The sequence below is a fragment of the Castor canadensis genome, chromosome 3 (genome assembly GCF_047511655.1).
Source record: "Castor canadensis chromosome 3, mCasCan1.hap1v2, whole genome shotgun sequence".
NCBI lineage: Eukaryota > Metazoa > Chordata > Mammalia > Rodentia > Castoridae > Castor > Castor canadensis.
In genome coordinates, this window is record NC_133388.1 from 52,370,036 (window position 1) to 52,385,819 (window position 15,784).

The window sequence follows — 15,784 nt, forward strand, 5'->3', positions numbered from 1 at the left end:
TTCTTTCATGTTAACATTTTATTTAAATCAGTACAAGCACCATGCTTAACAAAAGACTGTCCAAAATAAACATGCAATATGAACTAGCAGAGACTGAAATCACAGCTTGAGAAGTTGTGCCAGTTGTTGGTTTTGTTAAACAATGACAAAGAACTGTTAAAATTCACAAGACTAAACCATTAATGTTTCAAGCCTCCTGAATGAGATTGTATTGGACCATCTAGATCAGTGGGAGTTGCCCTGGCATGTTAGTGATCTCAAACAATATTCAAGTAATTATTTGCGTATGAATTATATTCCAAAAGCAAGAAGTTTCCATCACAAGCTTAACTTAGCTGTTTTTAAACATTATAGGAATATCTTCACTGATTTGAAATGTCAAATGGCCTAACAGGAAACAGGATTCTCAAGAATAGTCAACTTGGGACCAATGGTTTCAAGTGGCCTAGATTATTTACATTCTTCCAGAAATACAAAGTAAGATTTGTCCAGAAATGTTGAAACACTTAAGTTGTAAAGGCTCAAATTTATAGATTCCAGTATTATCAGTCTATTGAACAAACAGGAAGTGCAACCATACTAAGAATACTTGAATGGACAGAATACAAGTTACTCTCTACTTCCACCAAATATCAGCATTTAAACTTTTATGAAAATATCTATTTATCACTAGTCCACATGCAGATTAATGACATTGCTTGGGTTTTAAAAGTAGTTCAAACATGTTTTTAGTTCACTTTCCTTAATATCTACGTGGGTAGGGGAAAAGAGCCAAATTTAATTTGGCAATAAACTCCCTTAACTGGAAACTTTTAGTTAAAGTGTCAGACAAGGATACAGCTTATGGCTACATTTGACTCCTGAAAATAGGAGATAAAAAAGGAGGGATGTGCAAACAGACATTTTGCCACACAGATTATTTAGTAATGACAATAAAAAAATTTAGCAACACCCTCTGAGACAAGAATATGTTTAACTGTACTAGGCATTTAGTAAACTTTTTAGAAATAGACAATTTGAACATTTTCGAAGTCAATTAAACAAAAACAGTACACTTTTTTTTTTCCCTAACGTAACTGCTTGAATACCAGAACAAAGTGATTACTATTCAAAACTCAGGTATTTTGGAATTTCAGCATAGTAACCTGAGGACAGTTTTCTTCCGATGTCAGTTATGCTGCCACAAAACCCAACAAAATACATACTTAAATTACTAGTTGGTTCTATCAGATGCTATGCAGAGCTTATACACAAGGCCCACAATCTCAAAACTAATGATGACTTAGAAGACCATGAAGGAGATTCCCAGGAAAAAGTTGCTGTCAAAAGGAAAGAGTAAGATTTAAGGCTGAATGGGAACTGTTGTACCAGAAAGTTATGGAATGTAAAAATCGGAATTATGCAATCTGTAGTTTCTATTTCTGGAAAGGCAGAAAAAGAAACTAGACAATACATTTTAAAAGAACAATGAAAAATTTGGTTCAAGGAAAATTTCTATAAATACTTGAGGAATACTTTAGAGCATGAGATCTGCAGATCTCCCTACATGATAAACAGAATTTAAAAATGTTCTACTGACCCCTAACCCAGTCTGTTGTCTTGCAAAACTCACATTACTGATAAGAAACCAGATAAACTCAAAAAAGCATAGCTCTTAAACACCTGTGTATGGCAAGTGAGTACTATCTGACCTTATGGAGGACTTCCAAATTAAAAAAAAAAAAAGTAAACTAAAATGCACAAGGCTAAAGAAGGAACCTCATTAAAAAATATACATTCTCACAGCACTAGTTTCTCTTTTTGATGTAAATCAGATGAAAGGAAATCCTATTTACTTCATTAAAAACATTAAAACCACTTTCTACTCACTTGGGTGTCATCTGCATTTCTGCAGAATTATAAGCAAGTTATTCTCCAATATTAAAAAATCTGCTTAAAGAATACTTAAACTTCCTGGGTGAAGTTTTTCTTTCTTCTGGAAATTGGAATAAAGGAACTTTCTCCATTCATTAACTAAAACAAATCCTTCTTCTAGCACTTGCTCATCTCCAACTTATAATTGTTTCTGACTTCCAAGATAAGTGAAGCCAGTGCTGGGAGCAGAAGATGCTCTATTCAAAATTGTTCAAACTATTTTCACCTCTTTATTAAAGTTGGCACAGAGCCTTCAAAAATCAAACACAAAGAATGAATGAATGAAAACTATACCAAAGTGAAAAGAATGCCTTTGCTAGTTTTGAAATGACTACGACATTCTTAATAAAAGAATTCACTCACTAAATTTGGTTAGTCTCTAGTCTCTGGACATTTTATCAAATTAACACTCAGCAGTTTATTAGAATTCTTGCTTTATCCTTCATCTAATATGACTGATTTAGCCAATCATTCAGGTGTCCAGTTTAGAATATCTTCTGGCATTTAGGATAAAAGGTGTGATTTCTATTGATGTGTTGTTATTAACTATGGCCAAAATTTTATATAAGTAATTCTTACATATGGCACAAAACTAATCACAAGTAAACCTAAAATTATTAACTCTTTACTTGCCATATATTCACTAATGCAAGCAGATAGCTGGAATTTTAAAAATAAGAAGTTGATTTTTAATATAAATTTCAGATACACATGTTAGAAAATTGTTTTACTTGGACCCTTTAAAAAAGTATTAATTTCACCAAATCTAGAATACTAGCAGTGTAAAAGTCTTAAACTAACTTTAAAGGTAACAAATCAAAGGCACAGTATTAACACATTTAAAATAATTAGTGTTCACAAGATGTTAGGAAGAGCTTTATAAATAAAGTATTATTAACTAGATTCAAAATTATTTAGAATTGATGTAATTGGGAATGAAGCCCTTGATTATTTCAATCTTCCAACTTCTAAGAGTAAGATGCTATTTTCCATAAGACAAAAACCTAACAGTCATAACTCTATCAAAAAATCTAACTCCCAGACCTTAAGAATGAGTGATTGATGAAGCTAAGTTTCTAGACCTGATTTAAAAAGGTAAAGGAAACCAAAAGAGGTACAAAAATTGGTGAAAAATGTACTTGTAATGCAGGTTACACTACAGTAAATTATTATTCATGGCTCAAAATTAGGTTACTCAAGTCTTTAACCCCAAATTAACTTCAGTGATTTGACAAGTGATAGTATGCTATTTTCATTTACAAACTGCTAATATCCAGTATTTGTCAAAAGGAGGCAACTGTTGTCTCTCATAATCTAATACCCACTCTCCAATGGTGTCTGCAAATAGTAACAAATTCTGAACCGTAAGTTATAGAAATTAGTCACAAGAGTGCAAAAAGTCCCTGGAGAAAAGTTGTCCACCTAACAATTACAAATATAAGGAAACAGTTTACGAAGTTTTATTACTATGAAGATGATTTTCTCTTTGTTCAAACTTTGCACAAATGAAGAATTTTTCTTTACTGCAGGAAACAAACTGTAACAGTGCATTTTTAGGCATAAATAAGTATTTATGTCTGGTTCCAGTATGGTCAGGTTAATACATAAATACTTTAGAAACACAGAAGTTCACATTAGTGGAAAAATCCAAGTTTCTCACGCAACCATTCTTCAGTTAGGTCTTCAGTGTTTCTTATTTCAAATACCTAAAAGGAAACAAAACAAAGCAACACAACCACCTTAAGTCACACTCTTTAAACTTAAAAAAAACACAACACATTATATATTTGAGTATTAAATACAAAATTCAGCCTCCTTCATATGGGTTGTGAATCAAACTGTGTAAATCAGATGCACCTTTTTTTAGGCAGTACTTTACTTCTTTAAATGCTGAGTAATCAGCAAAGGATAGCAATCAAGATGACATTAAACCAAAATTCTCTTAAAAGCACAAATCTATAAATATTCTTCTGTAAATCTTACTCATTAGAAGAAACAACCAAATATACACATCTAAATCACTCTAGCTAGAAACTGGAAGAACATAATGCCAGTCCTCCATAGTTTGAACATCAAATGAAAACACCAACCGTAGATTGTTCTGATAAGGACTGAAGTCCAGTCCACAGGTACCAAGCTCCAGGAAGAATGTGCATTATCACAGGCAGAAAGTACGACTATAGGGAGACACAGCTTGCAGCAGAACAGATGGGATTTGGGACCAGATGTGAATTTGAACACTTGCTCTGTCTTACTCTCATGCAAACCCGGGCAAGTCGTTCATCTTCTGAACCTGTTTTCCTATCTACAGAACAGGGATACTACCATCAACCTCACAAAGCTACGGTAAGGATTCAATGAGATTATGTACAAAAGTAATTTGAAAATATAATGTGTCAACTCTAGCAATCTGGGGCACAGAGAGGGTTAGAAAAGACATAAGGCTGTTAATAGAACTCCTTTGCAGTTCTGGGTTGACTAAACCCAGACTTTGCACATGCTGCTTATCCACCCAAAGCCTTCCAGCAACTCCTGAATGTTCCTATGATAGGAAAAAAGTAGTATGTAGAAGTTGATGGTATCAGTGATAATCACAGGGGCTTAAAAAACAAAAGCAGGGCACACATAAAGATGTTCCCTGAGATGGTGAGAAAGCACGCAAGGGGAGAACATTGATGCTGTCCTTAAAACCTGAAACATTCTCTAATACAGCTTTAACGATACCGTATTTTATTTCAAAACCTTAAATATACCTATTTTTTCCAACTCAAAACAATTATATAGAAGTTAAATTTGACAGCAAGGACCTCTTACTCTTCACCTTCAAAAATGCAAGACAGTGGAGATACATGACACCTTAACGCAAGTGTCTCATATAAAAGTATTGTAGCTTTATCAATATACTTAACAATTTAATTTTAGATTTGGGAACAACATAGTTAGCTACATAGTACAAAATTCCAGCATAGAATCTGGTTCACTTTAGACTACGAGAAAGGGCTCAGGAAGCCTCAATATGACCTTATTTATTAGAAATTATACCATGGAAGATAAAGAACTCACAATAGATTTAATCAGTAGCTTTTCCGAAGTTGCTCACATTTTTAATGTGATTTCTTCTAATTGACTTATGAAAAAAATACAAACACTATTATTATTCTATTTTCTTTAATTTTTTTTCGGGGGGGGGTAGGCAGTACTGGGGTTTTGAGCTTAGGGTCTCCTGCTTGCTAGGCAGGTGCTGGTACTTGAGCCACACCCCAGCCCATTTTGTTCTAGTTATTTTTCAGATAGGGTCTTGTGCTTTTGCTTGGGTGGGACTCAACAGCTATCCCCATCTCTGCCTCTCACATAGCTGGCATTACTGACATAAACCACCATGCCCAGCTTGTTCTTTGAAATGGGGGGTGGGGCTCACTAACTTTTTGGTTTTTTTTTTTTTTTACTCAGGCTGGCCTTGAACTGCAATCCTCCTACTTCCACCTCCCAAGGAGCTAGGGAGTATGAGCCACTGCACCCAGCCCCTAACATCCTGTTTCTAACTAATTAACCTTGTCCTGCATTAAAAACAAACAAACAAACAAACAAACAAACAAAAAAACCCAACTTAATCATCCAGGCTATTTTAGCTATTGTTCTATATTATAAGGGAAAATATACTATCAACAAGCAAGTCAAATATAAGTATTACCTTGGTTAATTCAGCTGTTTGAACTAACTTATTCTTACTCCCAGCATACATCATCTGTTGTTCAGGTTTACATCCTAGAAAAGAGAGATTAGTGTAGAAATGAGGTAAAGATTTTTAAAAAATAATGATTTTCATTACTTTTTATTTTTAAAAAACTTTTTTTTTTCTTTTTTTTGGGTGGTACTAGTATTTGAACTCAGGGCCTCGTGCTTGCTAGGCAGGCACTTAACACTTGAGCCACTCCACCAGCCCTTTTTCTGTGTGTTTTTTTTTTTCCAAGATTGGGTCTCATAAACTATTTGCGTGGGCTGGCTTCAATGAGCGATCCCCCTGATCTCTACCTTTGGAATAGCTAGAATTACAGGCATGAGCCATCAGTGCCCTGCTGAAAAAGACATACTTAAGATTTCCTTTGCTACTGAGTTTACAAAAGCTCTGGTGTAAATGTCTACGGGCCGATCAATATATTGAGTCTTATATTGCATAATGCCTACAGAGACATAGCTATAAATAAGCCTACAGATCAACAAAAGAAAAAGATTCTAGACCTCTATATGTTGACTTACATAGCCTTGCAAACACTTTGTTCAGCACTACCTTCCTTTTGACACTGAATACTAAGATCAATTTTATGGATCCTTAAAACATGTAAGTTTTGAGATAGTGGTGGGGCAGGGATACGTGCTCTGAAGAAAAGTTAGTCTGCTTACAGATTTACTTAAAAATATAGTACAGCATATTTTAAGGGCTAAGAAAATGACACAGAAAAGAGCTCAGTGAGTGCATTCTTTCCTGCGAGCATGAACACTGGTGGTAAGGGAGTTTGGGTGATGAGTCCTTAAGTGCAATGATCCATTTCAACATCTAAGCTGTTCTGGAACAGTCTCAGGATTACAGACAAATCACTCTGGATTACTTTTAAAAGGTAAACACAAATACATATCATGATTATACAAAGTTTACACACTTACAAACAAGACTAAAATAAAATATGTAAGAAAATATAGTTCTGATATCTAAAAAAGTGTCACAGTATTCCAAAGTCATTAAGACGTATGATTTGACCCAACAATTATCCTTGCAGGAATTCATCTAAGAAGGTAAACACATTCTAAGAGATAGTGCTTTAGAGTACCTGCTTTCTAGTGACGTATGCAGGTGCATGTAAACACAAATGCACACCCCCAAATTGAATTATTCAACAATCTCATCTTTAAAAAGAGGCATGGCCTACTAAGTCCTAGGCCAAGTTCAAACCCAAGTACCTCAAAAATAAATAAATAAAGCATAAAGTCTATATAGTAAATGATGATTTAGTTAGATCAGAGCCAAGGACACATTATTTAAAGAAATTCACTTACCAACAGGACTGGAGAAAATAAAGCACAGAGGATATGAAACTCTTCCATCATCATGTTGATATTTATAACTATACACAATGAAAGTTTTTCTCAAGTTAAAGAAACTGAAGTTCTTGCTCTGAGACAGGTCATTCACCAATACCCAGGGAGCCAGTGAGTAGTAAATTGATACCTTATGCACTTAGGCCATGACTTCATTATTATCTTTCCACAAAATTATAAATGGGACCCAAAGGTAAGTTACAAAATCATGTAATCTCTGAAAAAGAAAATTTACTAAAGTATAGACTTGATATGGTTTGTTCTCAATTTTTATTTTTAATAAAGAGAATTATTCTTAGTCATCCCACTAAGACATCAACTTTTCAATCAATTTTCTTAGCCTAAAATATAATGCATACTTTCATTTGATCGTGATAATAATGTAGGACATTAAAAAAAATATGTATCTTTTCAAAGTTTAATCAGTTCATGACTAAAATGCTAATCACAAATGCAAACAAATCTTTCTAAAGCACTAAGAAAAGGATATCGAGGTTGCCGTTCAGGTAGCTCATCTTTAAGTTCATCCGGAGAAATGCCCTAGTACCACAGAGAAAGCAACTTTAAAGCACACACCAATAGCGTTATCTCCTAAAAGCTGTAATTCTACTAATAGCTACGATTTCATTATTACCTGCCACAAAATAAAATTACTTCCATTTATTAACTAAACATGGGGCTTAAAGACACAGTATTCTTTCTATGCTTATGCTCCAATTATCAGGAAATACTGCATGAAATAAGCCAACACCTCGGAGTAATCATCAGATTTCAGAAATAAAAAAGTTAATTTATTTCCACTCTAGTTACTTAATAACTAAATACTCAAGTTGTAGGATTTTAGTTTTAAATTACTCTCCAAGCAATTTAGAAGTTATAAAGTTGACTCACTTTTTACTGGGCATCAAGCCCTAACTTCTACCACTTATTAAACTGGATCTCATTAATGCTTTTAGAAGGTAGTTAAATTAGTAAGAATTTAGTATAAAATAATTCGTCCACGCTTTTCATGCATAACGAGTATGTATTTAAAGAAGGTTCAGAACTCATTTTAGAAGTACATGTAACTAACACAGCATCTTTTGAACAATAATTGCTTAACAACAAAAACTGTTTTTAGCTCATTAAACAAACCTCAAGTTCCTCATCCAGTACCACCAGGCGTTTATCCTTGTCAATTTTCACTAAAATGAAAATAAAATGAGTAAAATGATGATTCTAACGTGATCTTGGATCTACCCCACCCAAACAGTCTCAGACCTTTTGGAGGGCATCTAAAATTAAAACATCAAGAAACACAGCATAAAACTCATTTGCAGTTTTAGTTAATGGTCTATCAGCTTTGCTTTTGAAGCAGTTACCATTTAAGCCTTTATCCAAAATTCCCAGCACCTAGTTTGCTTATTTAGAACTTTCTGTCAACTCCAGTCATGAAGAACTTTGAAACTCAAAAAAGCAGCTTCCTAGAAGAAAAGCAAAGGTCTGAAAGGGTGACTATGATTGAGATGTATCCATGTGAAACATGGTTATAACTGCAAGGGAAAAGTGGACCAGGGGCCAGGACAGAGAAACCTCGAGATTTCCAGCTTCTCCAAAGTTAGGATTTCATGGCGCAGTACCATTATTCTGAGAAACTGAATTACCAAATAGCATTGATAGCTGCGTTCAAATATATCTAGCATAAATCAAAGCCAAGTCAAAGTAAGCATAGGTAATCTAAGACTTTATTCTTTTCCAGTAGTCTGAAAAGTTGGCCATGTTTTAGTTTTGCACAAATCTTGTAGTACATCCTATAAAATATAAGATGATCTCAAACAGCTGTTGTGGTAAGATGGCACTAGCATGCATTTCCACTTTTAAGAACCGCATTATGTTCATAATGGAGTCAGAACTCATGACAAGGTGCATCACCTCTGCTTAATTCACAAACTAATGCAGCTGTTCAGCACAGTCTGCAGTTTTACATTTCACCTCCTCACTATTCCTTCACCATTAAAAATCATCACCCACATACTGAATATTATCTATGAAAACAAGGATATCTGCATAGTATCAGATACTATGGCCCACAGTGGGAGAGGCAAAATGCAAATCATTCTTTCTATTTTCAGAAGGCAGAAACATTTAAAAGCACTCTCCATGAAAGTAGAATTTCAGTATAGAATTTTAATAAGACGCAAAGTCAGTCTGGACCCCAAGGTTGAACTTTACCATTTTCGGTATGGACAAAGGTTTCTGTTTGAGGCCGAATACCCAATCTGTTTTAGTCTCCCAAGAAGGATGGAGTTGGACTGGTCACTACAAATGGGAATCCTCCTTCCCCAAGCAAACAAAATGATCATTTTTCCAGGGTTGTGTAGGCAGATGAGAGAACTACTGGGGGCAGGGGGTGAGACATTCCAAATCTGTTTCCTGACATTACAAACAGTTGCTGATTAATTTTTAAAGGTAGTATGGGGGGAATGTAATAGGTAAAAGCAATGTTACTTTCTAAAGGCTCAGTTTATTCAGTGTAGCTGTAAGATAAAAACAAACTAAACCTTTGAGACAATCATTTTCAGCTTACTTATAATGGCAGCATTGTTTGTTTCTTTGCGGAAACGGAACTTTCTCAGCTTTTCCACCAAATCTTCAGCAACATCACAAACCACCAAAGACTCACTCTATGATAGAAGGAGAAAAAACATAAAATGCCATGACTTCAATATATATCTACATGTTAAAAGAACTTTCGAATCTACTAATCTTTGGGTCCAATACTGTTTAACCATAAATGTTTGTTCAGGACTGGAAGCATAATTCAAGTGGCAGAGCACCAGCTTTGTAAGCGCGAAGCCCTGAGTTCAAACTTCAGTCCCACCAAAAATAATTATAAAAAAAAGAGTTTGTTCATATTTTCGTAAGGTATACTTTTTCCCTTTGGCTAAAAAATGTTTCAAAAGTCAAGAACATAAAAATGGGCATTTCATCAGAATTGAAAAGGCAAGGAGGAAAATGGGAAAAGTCAAGGATCACCATCTGCTGTTAGATAGGGCAAGCATAATATTTTTACACTGTGCAGAAAGAACAGGAAAAATCATCTTTTTTGTTTGGACTTCACAATTATGGGAAAAAAATTAAAATAACCAAAGCATAAAAAGCAAACCATAAGACTAAAGATGAACAACATCTTATATCTTAAGTGAGTATGGAAATTAGAGCTATTAAGAATGTACAAAAGCAAAACAAGGTGAAACAAATCCAAAGGCTAAAAGAACTATTTAAAAATTATGAAGAAATATGAGAAGCTTCCCCAAAAATCTAGCAAGGAAATATTCAAATGCATTATTCCTTTAGTAGTGCAATGCATAACTGCACACAAAAGAATGGAAGTATTTGAGGTTTTTCACTTGTGTTTGAGAAGGGGGGTCTTACTATGTTGCCCAGGATGGCCTTGAACTTGTGACCCTTCTGCCTCAGTCTCCCCAGAAGCTGGGATTATAGACATGAACCACTGCACTTAGCTATTTTCTGTTTTTAGTATGTAAAACTCCAAACACATATAAAAGTAGAGAACAGAACAGTGAGACCCTATGTATTAATCACTCATATATTAATCACTATGTATTAATCACTTCAACTATTTTCAACCATATTTCCTCCAACACTCCAGCAATACCTCCACAGTCAAGGCCAGAAGTCAGTTCACATGGAAACAGTTCAGTATGTAGCATTTGAAAGACAGAATATGGTATGAAAAACATCATCCCACCTTACTCCACCTTACAAAACTGAAAATTCTAGTCTCCAATATACGAAGTGTTCTAATTCCCTCATTGTTTTAGTATTTTTAGCGTTGGTTTGGTTGAGTCAAGTTCCAAACAAGGTCCATATACTTTGATATCTTTTCCTACAGAGGCTCCACGTCTGAGACCAATGCTAAATACAAATCTCATTACAACCAAAAGCATTAAGATTTCCAATTTTAAGTTAAAATAAAAATTTAATAAAAGCCCATTTGCTTGATCCTGTATTAGGAAAAAGACAGCATATACTAAAGTAGTAAACGGCTATCAATTTTAACTGTCTTTTAAATTCACAACACTGGTAATATGTAAGGTGTGACAGACACCACAGGATATGCTATTATATAATCCAAAAGTTCAGCCCATCAAAAGGCATCCGATAAGTTACACCCCTGGAGGAGTTATGTATTTCCATTCTTTTAAACTCCCGGTTAATAATTGTTCTATTTCTCAAGGAAGATAATGAAGTTAGAAAACTAGAATTTCCACTCTGTCTTTGAAGAAAAGTAGAATACATTAGCAGAACTAATAAATGCTTTAGATTTTTGTTTAGGCAAAGATCAATTTGTCATGAAAGTCTTATCTTCCTTCCTGCTCTGATAATCTGAGCTGCATGTATAAGCTTGACATCCTAGGATCAGAAACCAAGTGAAAAGTATGCTGGGTATGTGGCTCAGTTAGGCTCACTTGCTGTCAAGGCCCTGGGCTTGATAACTCATTTTTGCATTCTCACCTTTTCCAATACCACAGTAAGGCCATAAAATTCCTTCCTACAAGGAAGGAATCAGGCTCAGTCAACACTTGCACTTGCTCACACTTAGTAGAACCATTTAAGAATGAGTATAATGCCATAAAAACAACTTTATGTGGTAAGTGTTACTTGAGATAGCTGAGATAAAGTATTCATTTATTGGTTTGTCTACACAATGAATATTTAATGAGTGCCAGCACTGTGCTAAGTGCTAGAAATTCAGTCATACAAAAATAAATAAGTAAAACATATGGCCCCTGGCCTCGTGTAGCCTACATAGACCCTTTTGTCTAGTTGAGATCAGATGCACATCAAAAGGATCAGGAAAAATATGAAACTGCAGCTGTGGTAAGGGATAGAAAGGAGAGATACACAATGTTTTGAGAACTTATGACCTGTGAAGAACAGCATGGGCACTGAGACTTCTCTGTAAAAGGCACATGAAGGACTGCACAAAGCCCTTTTGATTAAAGTAACTACAGCACATCCAAGATAATGAAGGACACTGTGATTTGCACCCAGACAACTAACAGGAGGAACATGTCTGAAGCAGAAGAGGTGGCTCATAGTAAGTATTTTGGTTTATATACCATGGGCAAAACGAAACCACTAGAGTATTTTAAATAGGGTGAGGAAGGAAAACATGGTCATATTTGCATTTTGAAAGGATCATATTTGCTGTGGTGTACAGGAAAAAGGCAGAGCACCAGGATGAACACAGCAAGACTAGTTAATGGCCAAAACCAGTGGATAAAAGATGAAAAGAACCTTAGAGAAGTTGATGATGAGCATAAAGAGAAGTGAATAATGCTAAAAACAATGTATTAAACACCATGAGAGAAACACTGTGCTGTCCTTTACATGAATTTGTCATACTCAAATAATCCCATGAATACTATCACTATTCCCATTTTGCAAGAAAGTAAGGCTTAGACAGATGAAGTATCTTCCCAAATTATGCAGCCAGCTGAGCCAGGATTCCGTCCATGCAGTGTAAGTTCTGACACACTCTCTTAACCACTACATAGGAGTTAGTGACAGACTGGACATGGGGGAAGTGGAAAAAGAGGGTTATGAAGATAACACCTAGGCTTCTGGTTGTGAATGGCACAACCTTACACTGAGCTAGCAACACTGAATGAACACCAGATGAGGGGACACACTGGGGTGGCTTTGAGGCATCCAAGTGGTGAAAAGCTTACCAGGATGTTAACTAAAGACTGGAATATAAAATTTGGACTAGGTCTCAGAAGCAAGGTCTGAGATACAAATCCACAAGCCATCTGAACATAGGTGGTAACCGAAGCCATGAAAAAGAGAGAATACAGAATAGAAAAATGAAGGATTAGGATGGCGCATAGGACTCCTATGTGCACTGTCCAGGTAAAGGAGAATAGTATGCATGGGAAACTGATAGATCAGAAGTTGGAGGAAAACCAGGAGTTCTGTATCCCAGAGGCCAAGAAGGAAGCAGGAGGGAAGAGAATGCTTCAAAAAGGAAAAGAGTGTCAACACCCTGGAATGCAGCTGAAAGGTCAGAAATGATGAAAACTGAAAAGAGTTCGTTTGATTCTGTGACCATGACTAGATCTACTCGATGGAAGTGGGGTGCAGAGTGAGTGGGAGTTCAGGGACAAAGCAGTATTTTCTGTTGTCATTTCCAACGAAACCCGATCATATTTAAAAACCCATCGAGAAGAGTCCAGAAGATCCCTGATGGCAAATGATTTAATTCTCCACTTTATTTTTCAAGCTCGGGAGCCACTGTATAGAAGAGAAGCCATAGCCCGAGATCCAGCAAAGAGTAAGTCTTTGACAGTTACTTGAAGGCCAAACGCCAAAGCCTTGGGGTTAAAGGTTCCAACTGTACTAACTCAAAGAGTGCATGGGTAAGGAGAAATCTCTCCTAGGAAAGGTGGGGGAAGGGGAAGACAGAAGGAAGCTTAGGAGAGACCGAGAGAGAGAGCAATCAGAATTCGAGTCCTCTAGGCAGAACATCCTCGGGGCACGCCGGCCCCTCAAGCCAGGCCCTGGATGGCCGTCGCAGGGAAACCGGCGTTTGGGGGAGTCCCACTGCCCCCCTACTTTAGCTCAGAAGCTGGAGCCCTCCATCCAGAGGGGCTAGGGGAAGACGACCCCACCCCTACCCCACTCCACCCCACCCCACCCTAGCAGTGGCCGCACTGAGAGAGTGGACCCCGGGCGGGGATGGTGGATGCTGCCCTTAGACGCGTCGGAGGCCAACTTTCTAAGTAGAAACGGCCGCCGACGCACCCCGGATGCTGCCTGCCACTGTGGAAAACAGGAAAGCCCGGCTGGCTGGCCCAGCCCTCCGGCCCCCGCCCTCCCCTCGGCAACTCACCATTTTCCTTCCGGCCGTCAGCACCCGATGTCTCCTCTAGGGCTCCTTTAAGAATGGCACGGCAGCCGCCTCCCTTCCTGCCCGGGCGCCAGGCTTAATCGCCCCCTCCTACAACGCGGCCGCGCGGGCGGGCACGTGACCGCGTACGGCAGGCGGCGCGGGTCAAAATTAGCCGCACCGCGAACGCGCGCCCCTCCTCCCTGCGCGCTCTCGGGCGGATGCTCCACCTTGCTGCAGGTGAGCGACCATCCCGAGACGCGCCACTGCTCAGCAGCTTCAAACTTTCTCCAAGCTTTGAAAGCAGTTTCGTCGTGGCAAAATTGAGTCCATGATTTTAGTGGTAAATGTGTGTGTTGATCAGAGTTTACCTTTCCAATTTAATCTCCCTCAGACCTAGGCATGCCTCCCTTCTTCCACTTTTCCAGAACTCCGCCTCTGATCCCCACCGCCTTCCAGGACTTGGTTAATACATTTCTTTTTCCAGTAGTGTTGATTAAGCATCAAATGATTAGTTCTCTCATGCATGGGCCACTGCCTAACTGCACTTTGAAAACAACTGCCATTTTCTACCCTAATTGTGATATTATTTACATGGCCTCTATTCGTCAGTTAAAAATCCATAGAACTCACACCAAACTTGGTGAATTTTACTGTATGTAAATTAAAAATTTCCAAAGTGTAAAAAAAAAAAAAACCAAAAACGTAGACTGGAGAGTAGAGGTAGAAGCAAAGAAATTATTTCGGAGCATATTGTGGCAATCAAAGGGAAGACTGGCTTGCACCAAGGTGGAAACAGGGATCTAGTGAGGAGTGCCCAGGGCCAATCACATTTTCTCTGCCAAGTTTTCTCAACCTCAGCAATATTGACATTTGAGGTCCCATAATTCTATGTGGTGAGTCGATGTGTTGTGCATTGTGCCCATGTTTGGCAACATTCCAGGTCTCTACTCACTAGAGGCCAGTACAACTCCTCTCACCAGTTTCAACCAGTGAAAAATGACTCAGACATTGCCAAAGGTTAAAGTGGGGGGGAAGATCACCCCCAAATGTGAATCACTCTTTTAGATGAATGTCTTAAGCTTTGGGCCACAGATCAAGTGTTAGAGCACTTGCCTAGCAAGGGCTCATTAAGTTGGCTCAGACTTTAGATAGACTCCTACCATTTAGTGTATAGACAACAAAAGCCCAACATCTTTTTTATATCATTCAGTCACACTGCAGGAAATAAATGTTATTGGAAAAAGAAATGTATTGACCAAGTCCTGGAAGGTGGAAGATGGTGATCAGAAGTGGTACAAAGATCTTAATGTAAGACCTGAACCTTTGGAACTACTACAGGGAAAACACTTGAAGACGTAGGCAATAGCAATTACCTGCTAAATAGGACTCCAATTGCCATGGTATAAAAGCAAGAACTGACAAATGAGATTGTATCAAATTAAACAGCTTCTGCACATCAAAGGAAACAATTTCTAGAATCAAGAGACAATGCACAGAAGGGTAGAAAATCCTTGCAAGCTATTCATTGGACAAAACCTTAATATCCAGAATATATAAAGAACTCAAAAACTGGGAGAGGGTGGGGGCAGGGGGCAGAGTGGAGAAATGACCCAAACAATGTATGCACATGTGGATAAATGAATTTTAAAAATCTTAAAAATCAAAAGAACAAATAATCTAATTAATAAATGGGTAAAAGAACTGCCAGTTCTCAAAAGAAGTACAAATGGCTAATAAATACATGAAGAAATGTTTGACATCTTCAGTCATAAAGGAAATGTAAATCAAAATGACACAGATTCCATTTTACCCCAGTTAGAATGGCTGACATCAAGAAAACAAGTACAAATGCTGGTGAGGATGTAGGAAAAGGGAGCC

General features: G+C 37.3%; 2 protein-coding genes across 2 annotated transcripts in view; one reads left to right on the plus strand and one right to left on the minus strand.

The window, feature by feature from the left end:
* On the minus strand, positions 1 to 14,048 carry Gmfb (glia maturation factor beta). Its single transcript, XM_020162029.2, has 7 exons — positions 13,907 to 14,048; positions 9,575 to 9,671; positions 8,143 to 8,192; positions 7,499 to 7,548; positions 6,967 to 7,049; positions 5,606 to 5,679; positions 1 to 3,620 (listed from the first exon to the last, which is right to left on the minus strand). The coding sequence occupies exons 1-7, from the start codon at positions 13,907 to 13,909 to the stop codon at positions 3,549 to 3,551; spliced, it is 429 nt and encodes a 142-aa protein (XP_020017618.1). The 5' UTR covers positions 13,910 to 14,048; the 3' UTR covers positions 1 to 3,548.
* The window catches only part of Cgrrf1 (cell growth regulator with ring finger domain 1), a 25,919-nt gene continuing 23,256 nt past the window's right edge, over positions 13,122 to 15,784 (plus strand). The window contains exon 1 of the mRNA XM_074067966.1: positions 13,122 to 13,348. The gene's annotated coding sequence lies outside the window, so the exon portion shown is untranslated. The remainder of the gene's footprint in view (positions 13,349 to 15,784) is intronic.